This window comes from Papilio polytes, unplaced genomic scaffold, assembly GCF_000836215.1.
Source record: "Papilio polytes unplaced genomic scaffold, Ppol_1.0 DF824169.1, whole genome shotgun sequence".
Taxonomy (NCBI): domain Eukaryota; kingdom Metazoa; phylum Arthropoda; class Insecta; order Lepidoptera; family Papilionidae; genus Papilio; species Papilio polytes.
In genome coordinates this window covers 3,558,082-3,575,017 of record NW_013525035.1, presented here as the reverse complement: position 1 = coordinate 3,575,017, position 16,936 = coordinate 3,558,082, and the positions used below count along the sequence as shown (strand labels likewise).

General features: G+C 32.9%; 2 protein-coding genes across 3 annotated transcripts in view; one reads left to right on the top strand and one right to left on the bottom strand.

Annotated features, from left to right (window-relative positions):
• The window catches only part of LOC106111348 (dual specificity tyrosine-phosphorylation-regulated kinase 2), a 109,043-nt gene that overhangs the window by 23,449 nt on the left and 68,658 nt on the right, over positions 1–16,936 (bottom strand). The window lies entirely within an intron of this gene.
• LOC106111349 lies at positions 9,197–15,513 on the top strand. Its single transcript, XM_013293388.1, has 2 exons — positions 9,197–9,417; positions 14,619–15,513. The coding sequence occupies exons 1-2, from the start codon at positions 9,376–9,378 to the stop codon at positions 15,153–15,155; spliced, it is 579 nt and encodes a 192-aa protein (XP_013148842.1). The 5' UTR covers positions 9,197–9,375; the 3' UTR covers positions 15,156–15,513.

The following is a 16,936-nucleotide window of genomic DNA, read 5'->3' as shown; positions in this document are numbered from 1 at the left end:
TCCGTTAGTTTGTGATTATCACAAAATTACTCTATTTGTATACGAATATATAGAATGCAAGCTACACTACAAATAATCGTGATAAATTGAACTATTACAAGATAAAATCTGCCGTTCTTCACAATTTTAAACATAGGTTGGCTGCACACTTGTTTCAAACATAATAAAAAACCTTTTAATGTTACGAATAACTAACATATGTAAGTACTTTAATATACCATCGTTTGATGTTTAATGAAAGAAATCATAATTAATTAAAATGTTCATCTTAATATTTTATATACTTTACTAACTGTACTTATACAGCGATCGCATATCCTTTGAGAACTCAATAAATAGAATGGTACCTGAAACAAAAGAAAAAAAAACATTAAATTGATTTAATACATTTTAAATTTCAATATTCTTAATAAATGTAACTGTACTAAAATAAAGAAATATGAAAGACTAATATTAAATAGCTAATATAGTTTAAATAAATGTCTTGTCAGTTTCTCTTTGGCTTACTGTGTTCTTAACTTTATAATACGAGCGCTGGATAAATCTCCTTTGACTTTCTAACATGACTCTTTGAATTATTAATATTAAGGTCGTTTCCTCCTTTAGCTGGTCTTAAACCGATCGGTAATTTTGCTCGACTTACTACTTAATGTCTTACATAAAGATGGCTTAACATATGTGTTAAAACTTAAAGAATTGTTTAAATTGTAATTTTTTTATTAGAAGTGGTGAAAAAAATGAGACTTCCAAAGTCTCTAGTACTCTTACTTTAAGTTAGTTTTTGTTTACAACTTAAAGCATTTGATTTTAAAATCCACTTGGCTCTTATTTAAGTTTGTATGTATCCAAATGACTAGTTAAGTTAGCTTAAGATCTGATAGCGGAAATCGGTTTTTGATGGACTAAGTCGTTAAGCAAAGTCTAAAAATAGGTTAAAAACATCCATTATGTTACACGTTGTTTATGGTTAAACAGAACGAAATCAAACTTAAACCATAGACAATACTAATTAAGCTATTTAAAAAAGGTAAAATATCGTCGTTAACACTGCTACCAACGCATTTTTGATATTTTAGTATTATAAATGCAAATGTATGGAGGAATGCACATACATGTTTACTAGATACTCTTAAACGGTTAGTTTTTAAGAAATAGGAGATAGCTCAGAATAAAAAAAAATCTATGACAATCTTACTAATATTACAAATGTGAAAGTTTGGATGGATGGATGTTTGTAAGAGTTTGTAGCCTAAAAGGCTGAACGGATCTGGATGAAATTTGGCATAGATGTATAGAATAGTCTGGAAGAACACATAGGATACTTTCTTTTGTTTTTATTAATACCACGAAGTCGCGGGCGGAGGCTAGTTAAGTATAAAGTAATCAAATAAAAATTTATATTTAAAAACATTTTCTATGAAAAGGTGAACAGGTCAAACACGAAAGATGGAACATTATTCTACGAATGTGATTTTCCTCTACATTTCGAAGTAATAGCTCAACTAAGCGCTTGCCAACTTTGAATTACGACCAATCGTCGCTTCGGACTTTCGCGGAACATTGTTACCGTCCATTGTACAGATATAAATATACACAAACATAATATAAACATATAGATGTTGATTGATTATGCCAAATGACGCATATATTCTTTGTAATTCCGTAGAACAATTCCAGTTTTATTTGGCAACGATGTTTCTGATGTCATCTCTCGATTATTAAACCAGACTCAACTAAGGGATTGAAATCTACCACATATTTTTTAGTACGTAGACTTTAAGGAGACGATCGCATCGCAGGATTACAGACTGACGCATTCACAGTTCTCAAGGGAGACACTCAGTATTTATATAGAAAAGCATTCTATATTAAGGATTGTTTTAATAAAAATTCAAAGGCTTTCAATGAGACAGTTCGACTGTTTTTTAGTACTAAACATTATCGACAAATATTGATCATAAAATTATCAAAGTACAAACAAGCTAATTGTTTACGGCCACAAATTATAACACCGACGATGGAAATTATCACCAATAAATTGCAAATGAGTGTAAAATTTTAATCAGCACCAACAAGCGGCTGTTCAAATACAATTTGGGTTAATTCATTTATTCAGTACAGTCGCGGAATAAGCAATAACGTGTCATGATAACGCATTTACATTTATATTAAAAATTACCACCGGTGTGCGTTAAAACAATGCCATTATAACTGGCACACATTAAAATATAGAAAAAAAGTATAGATTTCAAGTGGCATACCACTGAGATTACAATGTCTTGTACGCCGTATACTTCTGTATATGCTAAGCCATTCGCTGACACACAAACCAGGTACCTATGCACATAATAATTTTTTAAAGGAAATAATAGATAGGGCAATCTATATTATAGAGGATTTTATCACAACAAATTACTACAGCTCGTAATTAGGCAATATATAATAGCTGCTACTAGTATATTATGCGGTATACTAAACCATAAAAACATCATTACAATCATTATGATTGTTAAAAATAAATTTCAGCTGAGACAATAAAATTAACCTATTCATATCATGTATTCTTACAATCTTACGTATGAACACTATGCGTAGATGTAATCAGTAATACCATAGAAGTGATGTTTAGAAAGTGTAATGGTATCCGACGAGCTGGTGTCTCCATTAACTGAGCTAATTGCTCACAGATGTGAAGAAAGCGTAACGTTTATACTGTGTAGAAACACCACGAAACATTTTTTTTTAAACATATAACATCGAGATATTACTTACAAGTAAATCCGTCGAATACCTTTATTAGTAACGAGAAAAACATCAAAAACAAAAAAAAAAACTCAATTAAATCTTCCCCTAAGAAACTCCGACTAGGAGAGTACAAATTGAATAACAAATCATCGTTAAAATAAGGTCGACCAAATACACAAGAAGCCCACAACGAACATAACCCTTTAATCAGTCGGGCAAAAAAATAACTGGTTAATAAAATATTGTTATGGTTTACTGTTGGATCGAAGTGAAATCGACCATTGATCTTGTAATTAGGGCTGTTTAGTTTTCCTTACTTCAGTTTTTCAAACACGACCCACTTCTGATCGATACGCAAAAAACGGATGGCTTAATGCGTCAATATTGTTTGAAAACGAATACAAGATTAAAATGTTATTTTTTTTTTTACCAAAACCAAATATTTATACTTGTGTTATATTTAGATTGGTTATACTCGTAGTTCTTGTTACTTTAATTTCCTTCGAATTTCAATTAGTAGGAAATTTCAATTAATTTAATGGAAATGTTTCTAGTCCAGAAAGACCCACATCTTAGTATCACAAATATAAAGGACATGACAGAAAGTGGTATAGTTACCCTAATTGGCATTAAGAGTTTTGTATACCAAAAAAACATGAGACTACAATAACCAGGTTGCAATATTTCCGTATTTACACGCGCGCCAGTGACACAAAAATTCAGCCAAAAGAAAACAAGATAATCATAAAGAGTGGGATTAACATAAAAATTACACAAATGAAATACAATCAAAACTTGCAAAGTACGAAGAGATGACATCTGAGTGTCTGCAGAGAATGTGCACATGTAATTCGAAGATGGTCGACAAGTAGGTCAAAAACATTATTTATAGTTCGCACGTCACCATACGCTGCGACGTAACGGATTGAGAACTGAGACGAGGTCCGTTGTCGTCCGACTTTGTTGCTAACAGACTATCGGGTAACAGCTGTATGAAATATTGCCCATTACCTATAGTACCACTTCATAAGGGACCATAAAGAGATAATCTGTGACAGAAAATTGACATACATCAAATTTAACTGCCTCAAAGATATCCTAAAGTAACACTGCTGCAGTAGAACAATGTGGCAATAAATTATGTGTATGATTTAAAAACACTAGAATGTAATTAAAGCATTCCGGGGAAAAAGACAAATCGATTCAACTCACTATTGTAAAGAGATAAACAACAAAACATTCAGAGAAAGTAATCCACACTTAACACGGCGGTATTTCCAAACCGCTACGACTTAGGCTCCTTCAAGAAGCCAGCATAACTATCACCTTATAAACATCTTATGCTTTGGACAACTTTTACATCAAAACATTATAATTTACCTTTACAACTTTTACATTTCGTACAGCGTTTCTTTAGAATGAAATATATTTGATTTTCTTTAAAACTCTAAACCTCTGATTTATAATTTTATACAACTTCTCAGTAGCAAAACTCAGCCACTCGCTCGAAGATTTTGCGTCAACGGTAAATCTGTGAAGTTAGTCATTTACATGACTAACCATAAATGAGAACGATAGCAAGAAGTAAGGTATTATATTGGCTTCCGACCGTTAGACGTTTAAATAATCGTTGGCAAGTTTTTGATTTATTTTCTATGGTTGATTAGTCAATTATTAATTAACTAGCTTTCGCTCACGACTTCGTCCATTTGGAATTAAAATAAAACAAATGTGCGTAGCCTATGTGTTCTTCCAGACTAACCCCTACAGTACATCTATACCAAATTTTATCCAAATCCGTTCAGCCGTTTAGGTTACAAACTCTAACAAACATCCTTCTAAACTCGCATTTATAACATTAGTAAAATTAGCTCAGTCGATAGAAGGGGCAAGAATACTTAGGCCTGTTACGTAGTTGCCTAAATCACGGAAGAAATCTCTAAATATCAAAGTTAACTAAAAAAAAGGCAATCATAAAAACAACAGCGTAACTTTCATATCAATGATTTGTTACTGAATTCACTGTATACAATAAATCATATGATATTTATTTTATTTACTTCGAAATTACCAAAGCGTTTCGAAATAACAAACATGAAATAAAACAAGCTCACACAGCCGTATTTTACCAGCTAAGCCAATAAATAAATTTGTGACATGAACATTCAAAACTCTGACCTCTTTTAGTCAATTTCTCTTGATTTAGACATTTGAAAAGAAGTTAACTACCGCCTGTAACACACAAACGGGAAAGCAAACAAGAATCGAAGCGAAGAAGAAAACAAAATACAGAGTTTAGACATAAGATTGGATTTTTTGTATCTATACCGTCGAACGAAATATATATATATATAATGAAACTTCGCTTCGCTTTTGATTCGCATTCGCGTCTGTGTGCTACAGCCGTAAATAATTACTTATTCCCTTAAATCTGTAACATCATTTATTACGGTGATAATAAACGTCAACCTACACAGGGTTTCTGACAAAGCATGTTTCATGTTTTAAACCAAAATTGGTTACAACCTTGGGTTTCCACTGTCGAATAACCTGTCTTTAGACTTGCTGTCGTCGCTCTCACTCTCTTAAAAATAACAGGGATACATGTTCAAAACTTTAACGTACAAACTACACACAATACTGGCAATATTTAAAAATTAACTTTCGTCGAGTTTACACGCGTACAAAGAAATTGATTTACGATTGTGTGATACTTTGTCTGTTTGTGTTCGCGGTTCACTTGGAACGTATCCAGTCAATAAATTATAATTTTGTAATTTTATTAACCACATCAAAACATCGCGATTTTTTGTACAATTTCATCTCAATTTTCATCTGATTGTTGTTTACAATTTTGAACATTTTTTACAAATTATATTCAGATTATAAGTAAAAATAATTGCAGCAGTGCAATTACATACGTCGTGATTTACACCGTACTTTATTTTATATTTATAATATTCATACACACATTTCTAAAATCCCATTATGTATCCCCTGGGATAAAATAAACCAAGTATAAAAGCTTTGAAACTGGTTTAGACAACACATCCAATATTCACAAACTTAATAAAAGTCTTTGTAAATAACATATAAGATTCGGAGAAGCGTGAAACTTAAGAAATAAGATTACAGGTTCTTCGAAACTCTAAAATGTATGTAAAAATGTAATGAAATCGACGCGGCCGTCGAGGGACATTGCCAGTGTGGCCTTGACCGTATAACCTTCAAGCTAGCTTCCTTTCATGTCTAGTGTAAATATATGCCTATAAAACTATCAACGCGAATTGAATTGATTTGCGTATCGAATCCAATAAATTTGTAACTTTATTAACTAAAGATTTACACAAGAAAACTTTAAGAATAGTTTTGCTTAGAAATGTAGATGCTTATTTTATAATTGTATTTTATAACCCTTTAGGCACCGATGTCATTCATCTGTGTAGTTAGTACTGCTGTATTCAGATTAAGTATAAAAATGTACACTAAGTGTAAAAGTCACGGAGGATAATTCTTTAATTCTAGAACATTTAAATTGGCAGATAATGAATTTTTGAATTGAATCGCTGCACCGTAACTAACTTTTTTTTAACCTTCTTTAGTTTCCATTGACTATTTTTAACATCTAAATCCAAACAAACCGTTGAAAATTGAAAAATCCGTCACGGGCTCAGTTCAACTGCAGGCAATTAAACATTGGAACGTTCAGTCCGTGCGAGAGTTGCGCAATGTTTGCTCCATGCAACTGTTACATTGTGTTTGAACGGATGAATATTTGAAAATGGATCAAATAAATATAAGAATAAAAATATCATATCCAAACCAAAGTGTAGAATAAAACTATCCAATAAAATCACAAATATCGATGGGGAAAACTCGTAATTTTAATTAAAATGAACTGACAAAGGCTTATTAACTTATTATGATTCGACATAAAGTAGAAAATAATATAAGAGAATAATATTAAATTTATTGTCAGAGATAGATCAGAAAAACCGCTGAAGTTATTTAAAAATTTTCTCTACTACTACTTTACCTTACTCTACTACTCGACTAAACACGTATTGGTACTAATTTCTTCGATCCTGTTTACACAAACCGTTTAATCATCATATTTCTACAACAGATAGGGTTGTGCTCCTTTCATTTTACATTTACGAGTATTACGTGAAAGTTTATCGTCTTGCATTTAAGTTTTACTGTATGTGGTTGCATCGGTTCCTGAGTGCTCCAGGTCAGGGCATGCATTCGAGTGCACATTGACGTCAGCTATGGACGTAGAACCGGTCGCCGACTTCGTTACGACTGTTTGGTTATATTGATTGATATCTTATGAAACTGGCTTCCTTTACTTGATCGCTCAAGTGATAAGCTTTAAGAAGTGGTTAAATTTACTATCTAAAATTTCAGTATTACATTACTTCATACCTACTTTTTTTATTGAATTATAAATAATAATAAAATAAACTAAAGCTTGGTTACTCTCCCACCTAATGTTAATTGGTGATGTGATTTTTTTTACAACATAAGGTGGCAAACGAGCAAGCGGCCACCTGAAACCGCCAATATGGCGAAGCGACCGCTGCCCATAGACATCCGCGATCGCAGATGCGTTGCCTACCGTTATTAGACGGAGGAGGAGACGCACATAAAGAGGATATTATCCCTTCCCATGCATCTCCTTCACCGTCAAATCCAATTACCCTTCCCATCCTCTCCTTATAAGAAAAGGGTGGTAAAGAGAAAGGGACTTAAATTAGGCTTCCAGCACCACACTCATCAGACGAAACATAGAATTGCTTCCATTTCACGCCTGTCTTCTGTGTTGTGGTATTACACCGGGCGTGCCGGCCCATTCGTGCTAAGATGTTAACGCGGGCACTACCACTGTCGAAGGATTGGTTTAAATTTTGGTATATTTTATCGAAGTACATAAAAAATCTATTCGTTACAAACAAATCTATGTCACACGCAGTCGTCAATATTTTCAAAGAGATGTTTACATACATCACAAATAATTCTGAAAAAAAAACTATTTAAACATAAAATCAACACACAGGAAATTATCAATATAAAGAAATCATTCATCACTGTACTATAATAAATACGAGTATAGTCAAAGACTTGCGGTAACCTCACATGAACCCATCAGACCGAGGTGATCGATCGTTTCAATATGGTATCATCAAAATAAACACGTTGCCCGATGTAGCGAGATGCTCAGGTGTGCTATAATTGTAAAATGTATTAAAGTGCAACTATACTAAAATACTTCGATAACATTTACGTAGAAAATAGCTTAGTTAGACACTTAAAGCTAACACAACTTTGACTAAACTGTCGCAACTGTTTAGTCTAGCTTTGATTCCTATGGGCTTATATGTAGGTGCGCACACTACTCGATTATTAGTTGTGCAACTAAACAGTTGAATTGGCTGCGAAACAATCGACAATCGTGCAATAGTTTAGTCAAAGGTGTGCGCCCGCTCTTAAAAGTAATAACATAACTAACGTCAATGTTTTTGTAGTTTAGATAGATACTCAGCGTCGATTAGTCTATAGGCGACTTTTAGCATAATTTTAGACATAACCTGCACTGAGGGACAGTTTAAGTAGCAATAAATCAACCCTGATTATGACAGACTTAATAAGCGACGATAAAAAGGACAAAACAGTCTAAACAGGACGTCGTGTTTTCCACCGCACGTCCGACACAAATCGTGTAACAACATGCTCCGTGTAACTGTAATTACGCAATATTTGCAAACAAGCATGAGTTAAAGCATCACAATAAATCTATTAATATCGGCGCAGTCATAAAGTGTTTGAGCTGGCAGCCATTAGTGAGGGAGATGGGTAATTAGGAGATCTTCCGGCAGCGGTTGCAAGAAACAGCTGATTTCATAGAACTCACGTAATTGAGGCTAAGCGCCGCTTAAACAGACTTGCCTACGTTCACAGAGTCATGGAACTGAGTTGTGTATGTTTTTATTTGTTTCTATGCAAACTTGGGCTTTTCGCTGTCATAAACATACAATGGAAACTTATTAATTGAATCGATAACGATAAGAACTTGAAATTGGATAAACAAGGTTAGTTATTAGTTCTGACCCGTATAGATATAGTAACTTCGGTATACATTAACTACGATTAATACGAGGAAATTATTGTATTAAGATTACAGTATAATTTCAAACACAGCAGTACTATATAGTCTATGCGTTCTTAGACGCATCAGAATTATTTAGAAAAAGTGTAGCCAAGCACAATTTATGTCGGGCGATAGACGCATTTAGACGGGCTTCCCCGAACTATGTTGCACAGCCGAAACACGGTGACGTGACTACGTGCTAAGTGGAAGATACAAGCGTGCCGTCTTCCTGAAACCCGCCCTCTCCCGACCGGCGGTACTATAAATATGATGCTGTAACACGTCCGCTTCAGTCGTTCAGGAGAGCTCAGTGTGAAAACAACGTGCTAAATCCAGAAAGCGATCCCGTGTGAACGTGCTTCGAGCGACGTACGCGCATTTCTCTGTTGACAACAGTAATCATTTCGTAATCTCGCGAATCAATCGCGTCTAGGACAGTAGTGCAACGTGTTTTGTGACAAACAATTTTGTGCTACAATATGTTGGACAAGTCAATTTTTGGCGGTAGTTGGGAGAGCGTGGTAAGTAACTAACTTAAAAGTTAAACTACTTTCAATTCTAAAATTAAGGGTTCGAATCTCAGTCGAATTTGTTTGCAACGAATCTAAAGTAGTTATTTTTTTTACAAATTTAGTTTATTGCTAGTAAAAATTATTAGAGATTTTTTATTTTAAGTTCCTACCTTTATCAACTTTTACTGTGGTAGTACTTTTCTTTTTATTTCGATAATAAAAAAGTTTACGTTCAAAATTCAAATTGAATTCCAAAGGCGTTCGAATAAAAAAAAACGTGTCCAACATTTCCCATTACGGCGTATAACCAAACATCTATTACGCAAAGCGGCGGTACATAAAAGGCATTTGACTAGAAACCGCTGCCATTGAACCTGAGCGCATTGAGGGCCGCTGGGTTATGGGCATGTTCTTTTTGTGTCGGCGGCTCTTGACATTGTCACATCTTTCACGGTTACCGCGCTATACCATAGATATAAATCATGCACCATAGTAACATTGATGGTTTGGATAAAATTCAATAGACAGATAACTTTATTTTATTTTATAAGCCATTTTAAAGTAACACAATCGGTAGACACATATTTACTATGTCTAGTAGAACATTTTTTATATAATAAGGTGGTAAACGAGCTCGCGGCAACCTGGATTCGCCAAACTGGCGAAGGGACCCCTGCCCATAGACTTTCGTAATAGCGAATGCGTTGCCTACCCTAAGAGACATGGAAGAAATCACAAGAGGATGTTGCCCCTTCTTATACGTCTCCTCCACCGTCAAATTCAGGTTCTTGTCCCATTCTTTTCTTATAAGAAAAAGGTGGGAAGGAAAAGAAACTAAAAACATAGTAAAAATCTTCATGCTTCGGGATAGAATATTGGGTTTATCTCTAAATCGTTGTTGTTATATTGGATCTTAGTAATCGTCATTACATTATATCCCCGTAAGACGCACGTAAACCTTATTATATATTTACATCTATCACCCTTGAACGCCAGTCTAAGCCTGTACAGTTTCATATCAATCAAACACATTGCTTCCTCATAACAAGTCTTAACATCCTAGTCAACCTTGTTTTAAAGTTAAACGCTTCGTAAATCTTTATAGCAATCATTCAGTTCCGAAATATAACCGCAGTAGTAAAACTAAAATAGATAATTGCATCACCGAGAAAAATCTATTTTAGACAAAACATTCAAAACCGCATTAAGAACTTTTGAATACATTTCTTATTATCATAATATATTTTAAATAATGTAATTTTACGTAAGAGGTGAAAACTCTATAAGAAGAGCCTACATAAGTGTCATTTTAACAAAGGTACTCAAACTAGAAAGTTTGTTTGAATGGCTCTTAAACATCTGACAATCTGCACTTATAGAACGATGAAATATCAAACACATGAAATTAGAAAGCTAACTAAACGAGTACCGTTTACACATGTATAAGAACATTATTGTTATCTCTGTTTTGTTCTAAATAGTTTGAGAGAGATGGCATCATACTTTACCAATAGTTGACGACGAAACATTGTTGTAGCTCTATAAAAAATTCGCAAACATCTTGTCACGTTTCGGCTACTTTCACTAACACTGGACGACAATCTTTTGTAACGTTCTCTAATCCGAGTCTAGTTATTCCGGTTTATGATTTGGAAAGTTAAAAACGTTCAGGCCTGATAAAGATTGATGGCAGGATGACATGGCTCGAGACTGCCGTGGACAGTATGATTTCATTTGAAACCGGTTAAATGTTTAAGTAAGCAACTTAAAAATATCTGGATTTTAAACGCGAGTATTTCTACATAGAAAAAGAAATAGGTAATGCATAAGTGACTTTAGTGTAGATTCTCTCTCCTGACACTTTTTACTTTGGCATCTTAGTTAAAAATTACCACTATAGATTTATTTTATAATAATTTATTAGTACTTTGTGAAAAAAATAGCAAGCAATAAGACGTAAAGAACAATCATTAAATACATTTGTCAGTCGACTTCAATCAGTGTAATAAATTTGCATTGCAAATTATTATCTGAAACTGTACCATTAGTATAACGACCCGAAAAAACCTAAGAATTATCAATAATGTCGCAATATAAAAACCGATGAACAAGACATTAGTCATAGTAAAATTGAGAAAAAACTGCGTAGGTGACAATTCATGATTATTCAGAAACATCAAAAAGGTTATTAACCCCTAAATGGGGGCTAAATGCAGCGTAAATCTAGAAATAGACAATTCGTACTTGAACCAATTGAAATAGTACACTCGTACGTCTAGTTGTAACTCTATAATATACTTTTGGCCTAGGTTTCTAATACGACTTATAAACAGACAAACATATTGCGCGGAGCGAAAATAGTTCACTGTAAACTAATGTTAATGTAATCATAAGACGATATTTATATAAAAGTAATAAATAAATTTTATGACAGTGTAAATAAAGCCTCTAACAGTGAAAACGTGATTTAATCCAGCGGTTTATATAAATAAAAATAAAAGACCTAGTTTACCACGACAATATAAATGATAAAGGCAAAAAAGAGTACGAATTTGACACAATATTGATAATATCACAAAAAAAACTTATCACTTTTTACACGAAAGTAATAAAACGTTTATTTGAATAATAGTAGTTTTAAACAGTTTGAAAGCGAAGTTTCACTTAGGGGAATCAGGTCGCAAATATTTTGTTTTCAGTTCCAACGCGGATAAAGTGCACGAGGTATTGAATCGACATTGAAATATTAATCTTGGATCTAAAAGTGTTTTTGATTTCACTTCATATGAATGAGATGGAATAATATTTACAAATCAATTTTCCAACACTATGATACTAATTTTGGATTATAAGTACAGTAGATTCTCGATAAGTTTAAGTCGAAGGGAAACACAAAACATTAGAAGTTATAGAGGTTTTAAGTTATCAAGGGTCTATATTGTAGAGGTTTTGGACTCTGATGGGAAAGGAACATATTATTTTTTGAAGTAAGAGGTTTTTAAGTTACCGAGGTTTGAGTTATCAAGGTTCTACTGTATATACATAAATATAATAGAAGCAGGCAATAGATAGATAGAGAGATATACATACAATAATTAATCTTCATATCTATAATAACATTATAAAGAGGAAAGATTTGTATTTTTGTATGTATTTAAATAGCTTGAAAACTACTGGGCTGATTTAAGAATTCTTACATCATTACACTACGTTATCAGTTAGTAACATAGGTTACGTTTTTACTATATTTTAATTTCACGCGGGCGATGTCGCGAGCAACTGCTAGTTTGATATAAACGGATAAAAACCACCATGTATGCTGAAATATTAACGTAGAAGAAAATTAGCTTAGGTGGAATCCTGGTCAAGCGCTGGTTTAATTATGTTAAAAAAAAATGGCAGATCCTAATAACAAATAATGCTAAATGAAAACCCATAATAATACACAGTAGGTATACAAATAAACAAATATCACACTTCATATTAATATAAAACTTAATTCCAATTAAACACTTTTAATAAAACCGATAAAATTGACAGTTATTTATAACTGCATTTACACCGTTTTATTTACAGTTACAATCGAAAGCAACAATGAACCATATGACACATACTAAACGAAATAAAAAACGTTCATCAACTCATTTGAAAATAACCGTAAGACTTCCCACAATGTTTTTGCTCGGTTTAACAGTGCAATAACATATGAGATGTAAAAAAGATAGATAAAAAATCGTAAAACCAATTAGATCACTTTATGTGCTATAAAACTGTAGCCACATAAGCTGGTAATGAGATAGCTATTATTCCCGTAAAAATAGTTATGCAATAAGAAACCTTATTGCTACTGAAAATGCTTTATTTGATCGTTTCACATTATTTATATTGAAGCCCTTAACACTATTACTCCCTATAATATTTATGCAAACATCATGGAGGTTAAAATTAAAAATAAATCACATATTATATTATTAGATGTTGCATTGAAACGCGACTATTGTTGAAAATAGCCCGCGACAAATTTAACTCGAACCTTTTAGCACCATCACCTTCAGTTCTATAATAACGTCCACAAATAAACATGAATATGCATTAACAAATGTTACAATACGTACTGAGACGAAAATCGGACGAAAGTTTAATGTGGATAAGACATGCAGCTCCGACTTATCATTACCTGAAACCAAAAAAACAAAAGGTTAATAATAATACATTTTACAAAAAGAAATGTGTTCTTAATATGTAATTTCTGTGCTAAATTTTGCGTAACTTACAATGTAATTGGACCATGTTAACTATATCTGCTGTAAGAAAAACTATTTCGACGTGACCCATTTTAAACGACACGACCTAAATTCGCAAAGTTGCATATGCTGTTTTTTTAAATATCCATTAAAAATAATGTTACAAAACTGTTGCTTGTCACAACAGACATTTGAAGAGTATTGTAGTGTCAAAAAGCGAGGACGCCTAGATTTCGGTAATAGCAATGCGTATCTTTTGTGTTCCAATTACCAACACTAAACAAATGGAAAGAAATAAGTCGACACATGAAAACTAACGAGAACAAATGGCATTTCTCCTTTATTATCACCGTATTCTAAAGAATTCGTAACAATAAAGTGTTTATTTTCAAGTGACCTATTCTACGCGGCCGTCTCAATAACATTGTTAAATTACGTGAAACTATAAAAATGTTACGGGATAACAATAAAGAACACAGATGTGAGTTAACTATTGAACTACAACACAAAATTTGGATGAAAAATTATGAGATGAGGAATTCCTTACAATCCCTGTCGTTTTAGAGACAGTAAAATGGTATGACCGAACTAGTTATTAAGAGTATAATTAACTTCCCTGACAGTTCACAGTCGAAAATTAATTAAACATCAAACTTAAGTATATCTGGCAAATGTTCCAATGACGTAAGACATATGTTTTATACAACAGGTGGTATCAGACATGTGGGCACCGCTCGAAGGGCTCCAATGACGTACCAAAGCGAGACAGATAATTATAACGTGATGATAGACAGAGACAATGCTAACCTAACCTACCTAAATACGTCAAAGTCACGCACATAGATAACGTTATTAACACTTGTAATCTGAACAATCTATCAACTGTCGGAATAAAAGCAATAGACAAGGATTTCTATCTATATCTGGTAGCCTTAATTCACTAATCGATTATTTATTTTGTTACAGGTGTCGAGAGATGACTACGAAATCGACTACAGCCCGAGTCCAAGAGGATCTCCATTGAAGGACACGTCCAACATTCAAGAGGAAAGTTCCTACTGCATCAGTCGTCATAATCCGAATAAGACTTTCCGTCGCGAATCAGTTATCGCTTCTTGGAAGAGTCTGAAGAAAGAGAGGGAGCAAGCTTTAGGCAAAAGGATCATTTATATCGACGCTGACAATTACGAAGACTACTACGGCAGGAACAAGGTTAAACGTTGCAAGAGCGACAGGAGTGCTAACATACCTCGCAACCGAAAGGTGAAGAGAACATACTCAGTCCTTTACAGATATGATCCTAACGAAGAAAAAGTGATCAAGGAATATAAATACCAAATACCTAGGGAATCAGATACACCGATCTACTCAGGCCTGCAGAAATCTTACTCGGAGCCATTCCTCAGGCCGGAAAGAATGCCTAAGAAGAAAGTGAAGAGGTCTTTCACCACACTTTTGAACATTAAAACCAAGTTTCTTAACATATTCTCGTCGAAAAGTTAAACAATAGTTGTATAAATTTTGGTTTAAGTTGCTCAATTAATTGCATTTCTTTAATTGTAGATAGTGCTCATTGGTGTATTGAAGACGTTTCGTCTTTAGTGATAAAAAGGCAAAGTATTATAAGGTATTGAAATGTTGTCTTAGAATTAATCATATCGAGAAAATTATTATCAAGATACTGTATCGGTACTACAGAACATTGACTTATCATGATCGCAACGTAATAGAACGACCTTAATTAGAGAATATCACAACACCTCTTTGAATATTGAGTATAAAATTATTCTATAAACAGATTATTCGTGCAACCGTGTTCTATAGGTGGGATCGTGGTCAAGCGCTGATTTAAAAAATCATAAAAAAACTTTTTGTTACATCGACGCAGTTGTACCGTTAGCAAAACAAGAAGCACGTGTACGTCACGTGAGGCTTGTGATTTCTAAACAAACATACGCGCAATCCGTTTGAACAAGTTTGAAAACATTGATTTGATAGCGGTAAGATTTGTAAAGTACCATTTTGTATTTAATTTAGTTTTACTATAAAGTTATTAATAATAATTATGATGTCATGTCAATATTATTATAACGTTTTTTGTTTGTGATGTTTTTATCTTAGTTTTTGATAGTAATGAAATAAATTAGATCCGCCAAAAGAAATTTAAATGTAGAACTTAATACCAAAAATTTAGTATTTAGTTGATTATTTTGTGATATTATTTATTTATACTTCGATGTCGTAAACAGGTTTTACCACATCCGAGGTTTTGTTCTCGAATGGAACATTCAAATTTTCAACTAAAGCAATACTCTGTACAGTAAATTCAATTGAAAGTAATTGATATTTTATTCCAAATAAACCATTTTATTCAGGAAAAACTCAGTAAGGATATAAATTGTAAACTAGAAAGAAAAAATATATAAACATCTATTTGTCTAGATTACAAACATCAAATATAAAATACATATGTACATTCTTTATATTATAAGTTATTTTTCACAAAATAAAAAAGTTGATATAATTCCTTACATTTTTTTTTAAATATAAACGAATTTATCAGTTCAACTACTTGTATTCATTCCTAAAGTGTAAGATTAATAGTCAATAAGTATTATTTTTAAAGATTAACATACAAATAGAATGTTTTTGTGTCTAGTGTTAGATATAATTTTATAAGGATTAAATAAAACAATTATAGGTTATATTTTATTTTTATTTCATGCCTTTTGTCGTAACGCTTATACAATAATAGTAATTCTCCTAATGAGAGACAAAACCGATAAATCAACATGTTTTATACAGATTAAGCAGTGGAAACTCATTGATATATTTAAAAACAAAACAACATAGAAACTAACAATAATTAAAATCACTTATGATATGAAACACAATTTAAGTTGTGATAGAAGATTATAGAAACAGAATCAAAATAAAGATTAGTTTAAAAAGATTTAAAAAAATCCTCCATACACTAATGTAACATTGTAGATCCCACGGCATTCTAACCCGCACTGGGAAGGTCATACCTCCAGGGAAATCTTATATTGTGCGGTGAAATTGACTGGTACGATATAACTGGCCAATAATGCGGCCCACTTTACGTCTGCGAGGCATCAAACATGATTTTCTCTTCAAACAACATAGCTAATGCTATGACATTCATGTGCAAAAAAATACAGTTTCAATACCATCGACTTTAAGTTACTTTAGTACATATAAATAAGCAGCATTGAATGTGTTGGCATACGGGCGTTGATCATCTCTGTGTTCCCGACGTTAGT

Bases quoted from the DNA above. Each gene is read 5' to 3' on its own strand.
- LOC106111349 (XM_013293388.1), top strand. From the start codon at position 9,376: ATGTTGGACAAGTCAATTTTTGGCGGTAGTTGGGAGAGCGTG. The intron at 9,418-14,618 runs GTAAGTAACTAA...ATTTTGTTACAG, and splicing joins GCGGTAGTTGGGAGAGCGTG to GTGTCGAGAGATGACTACGA.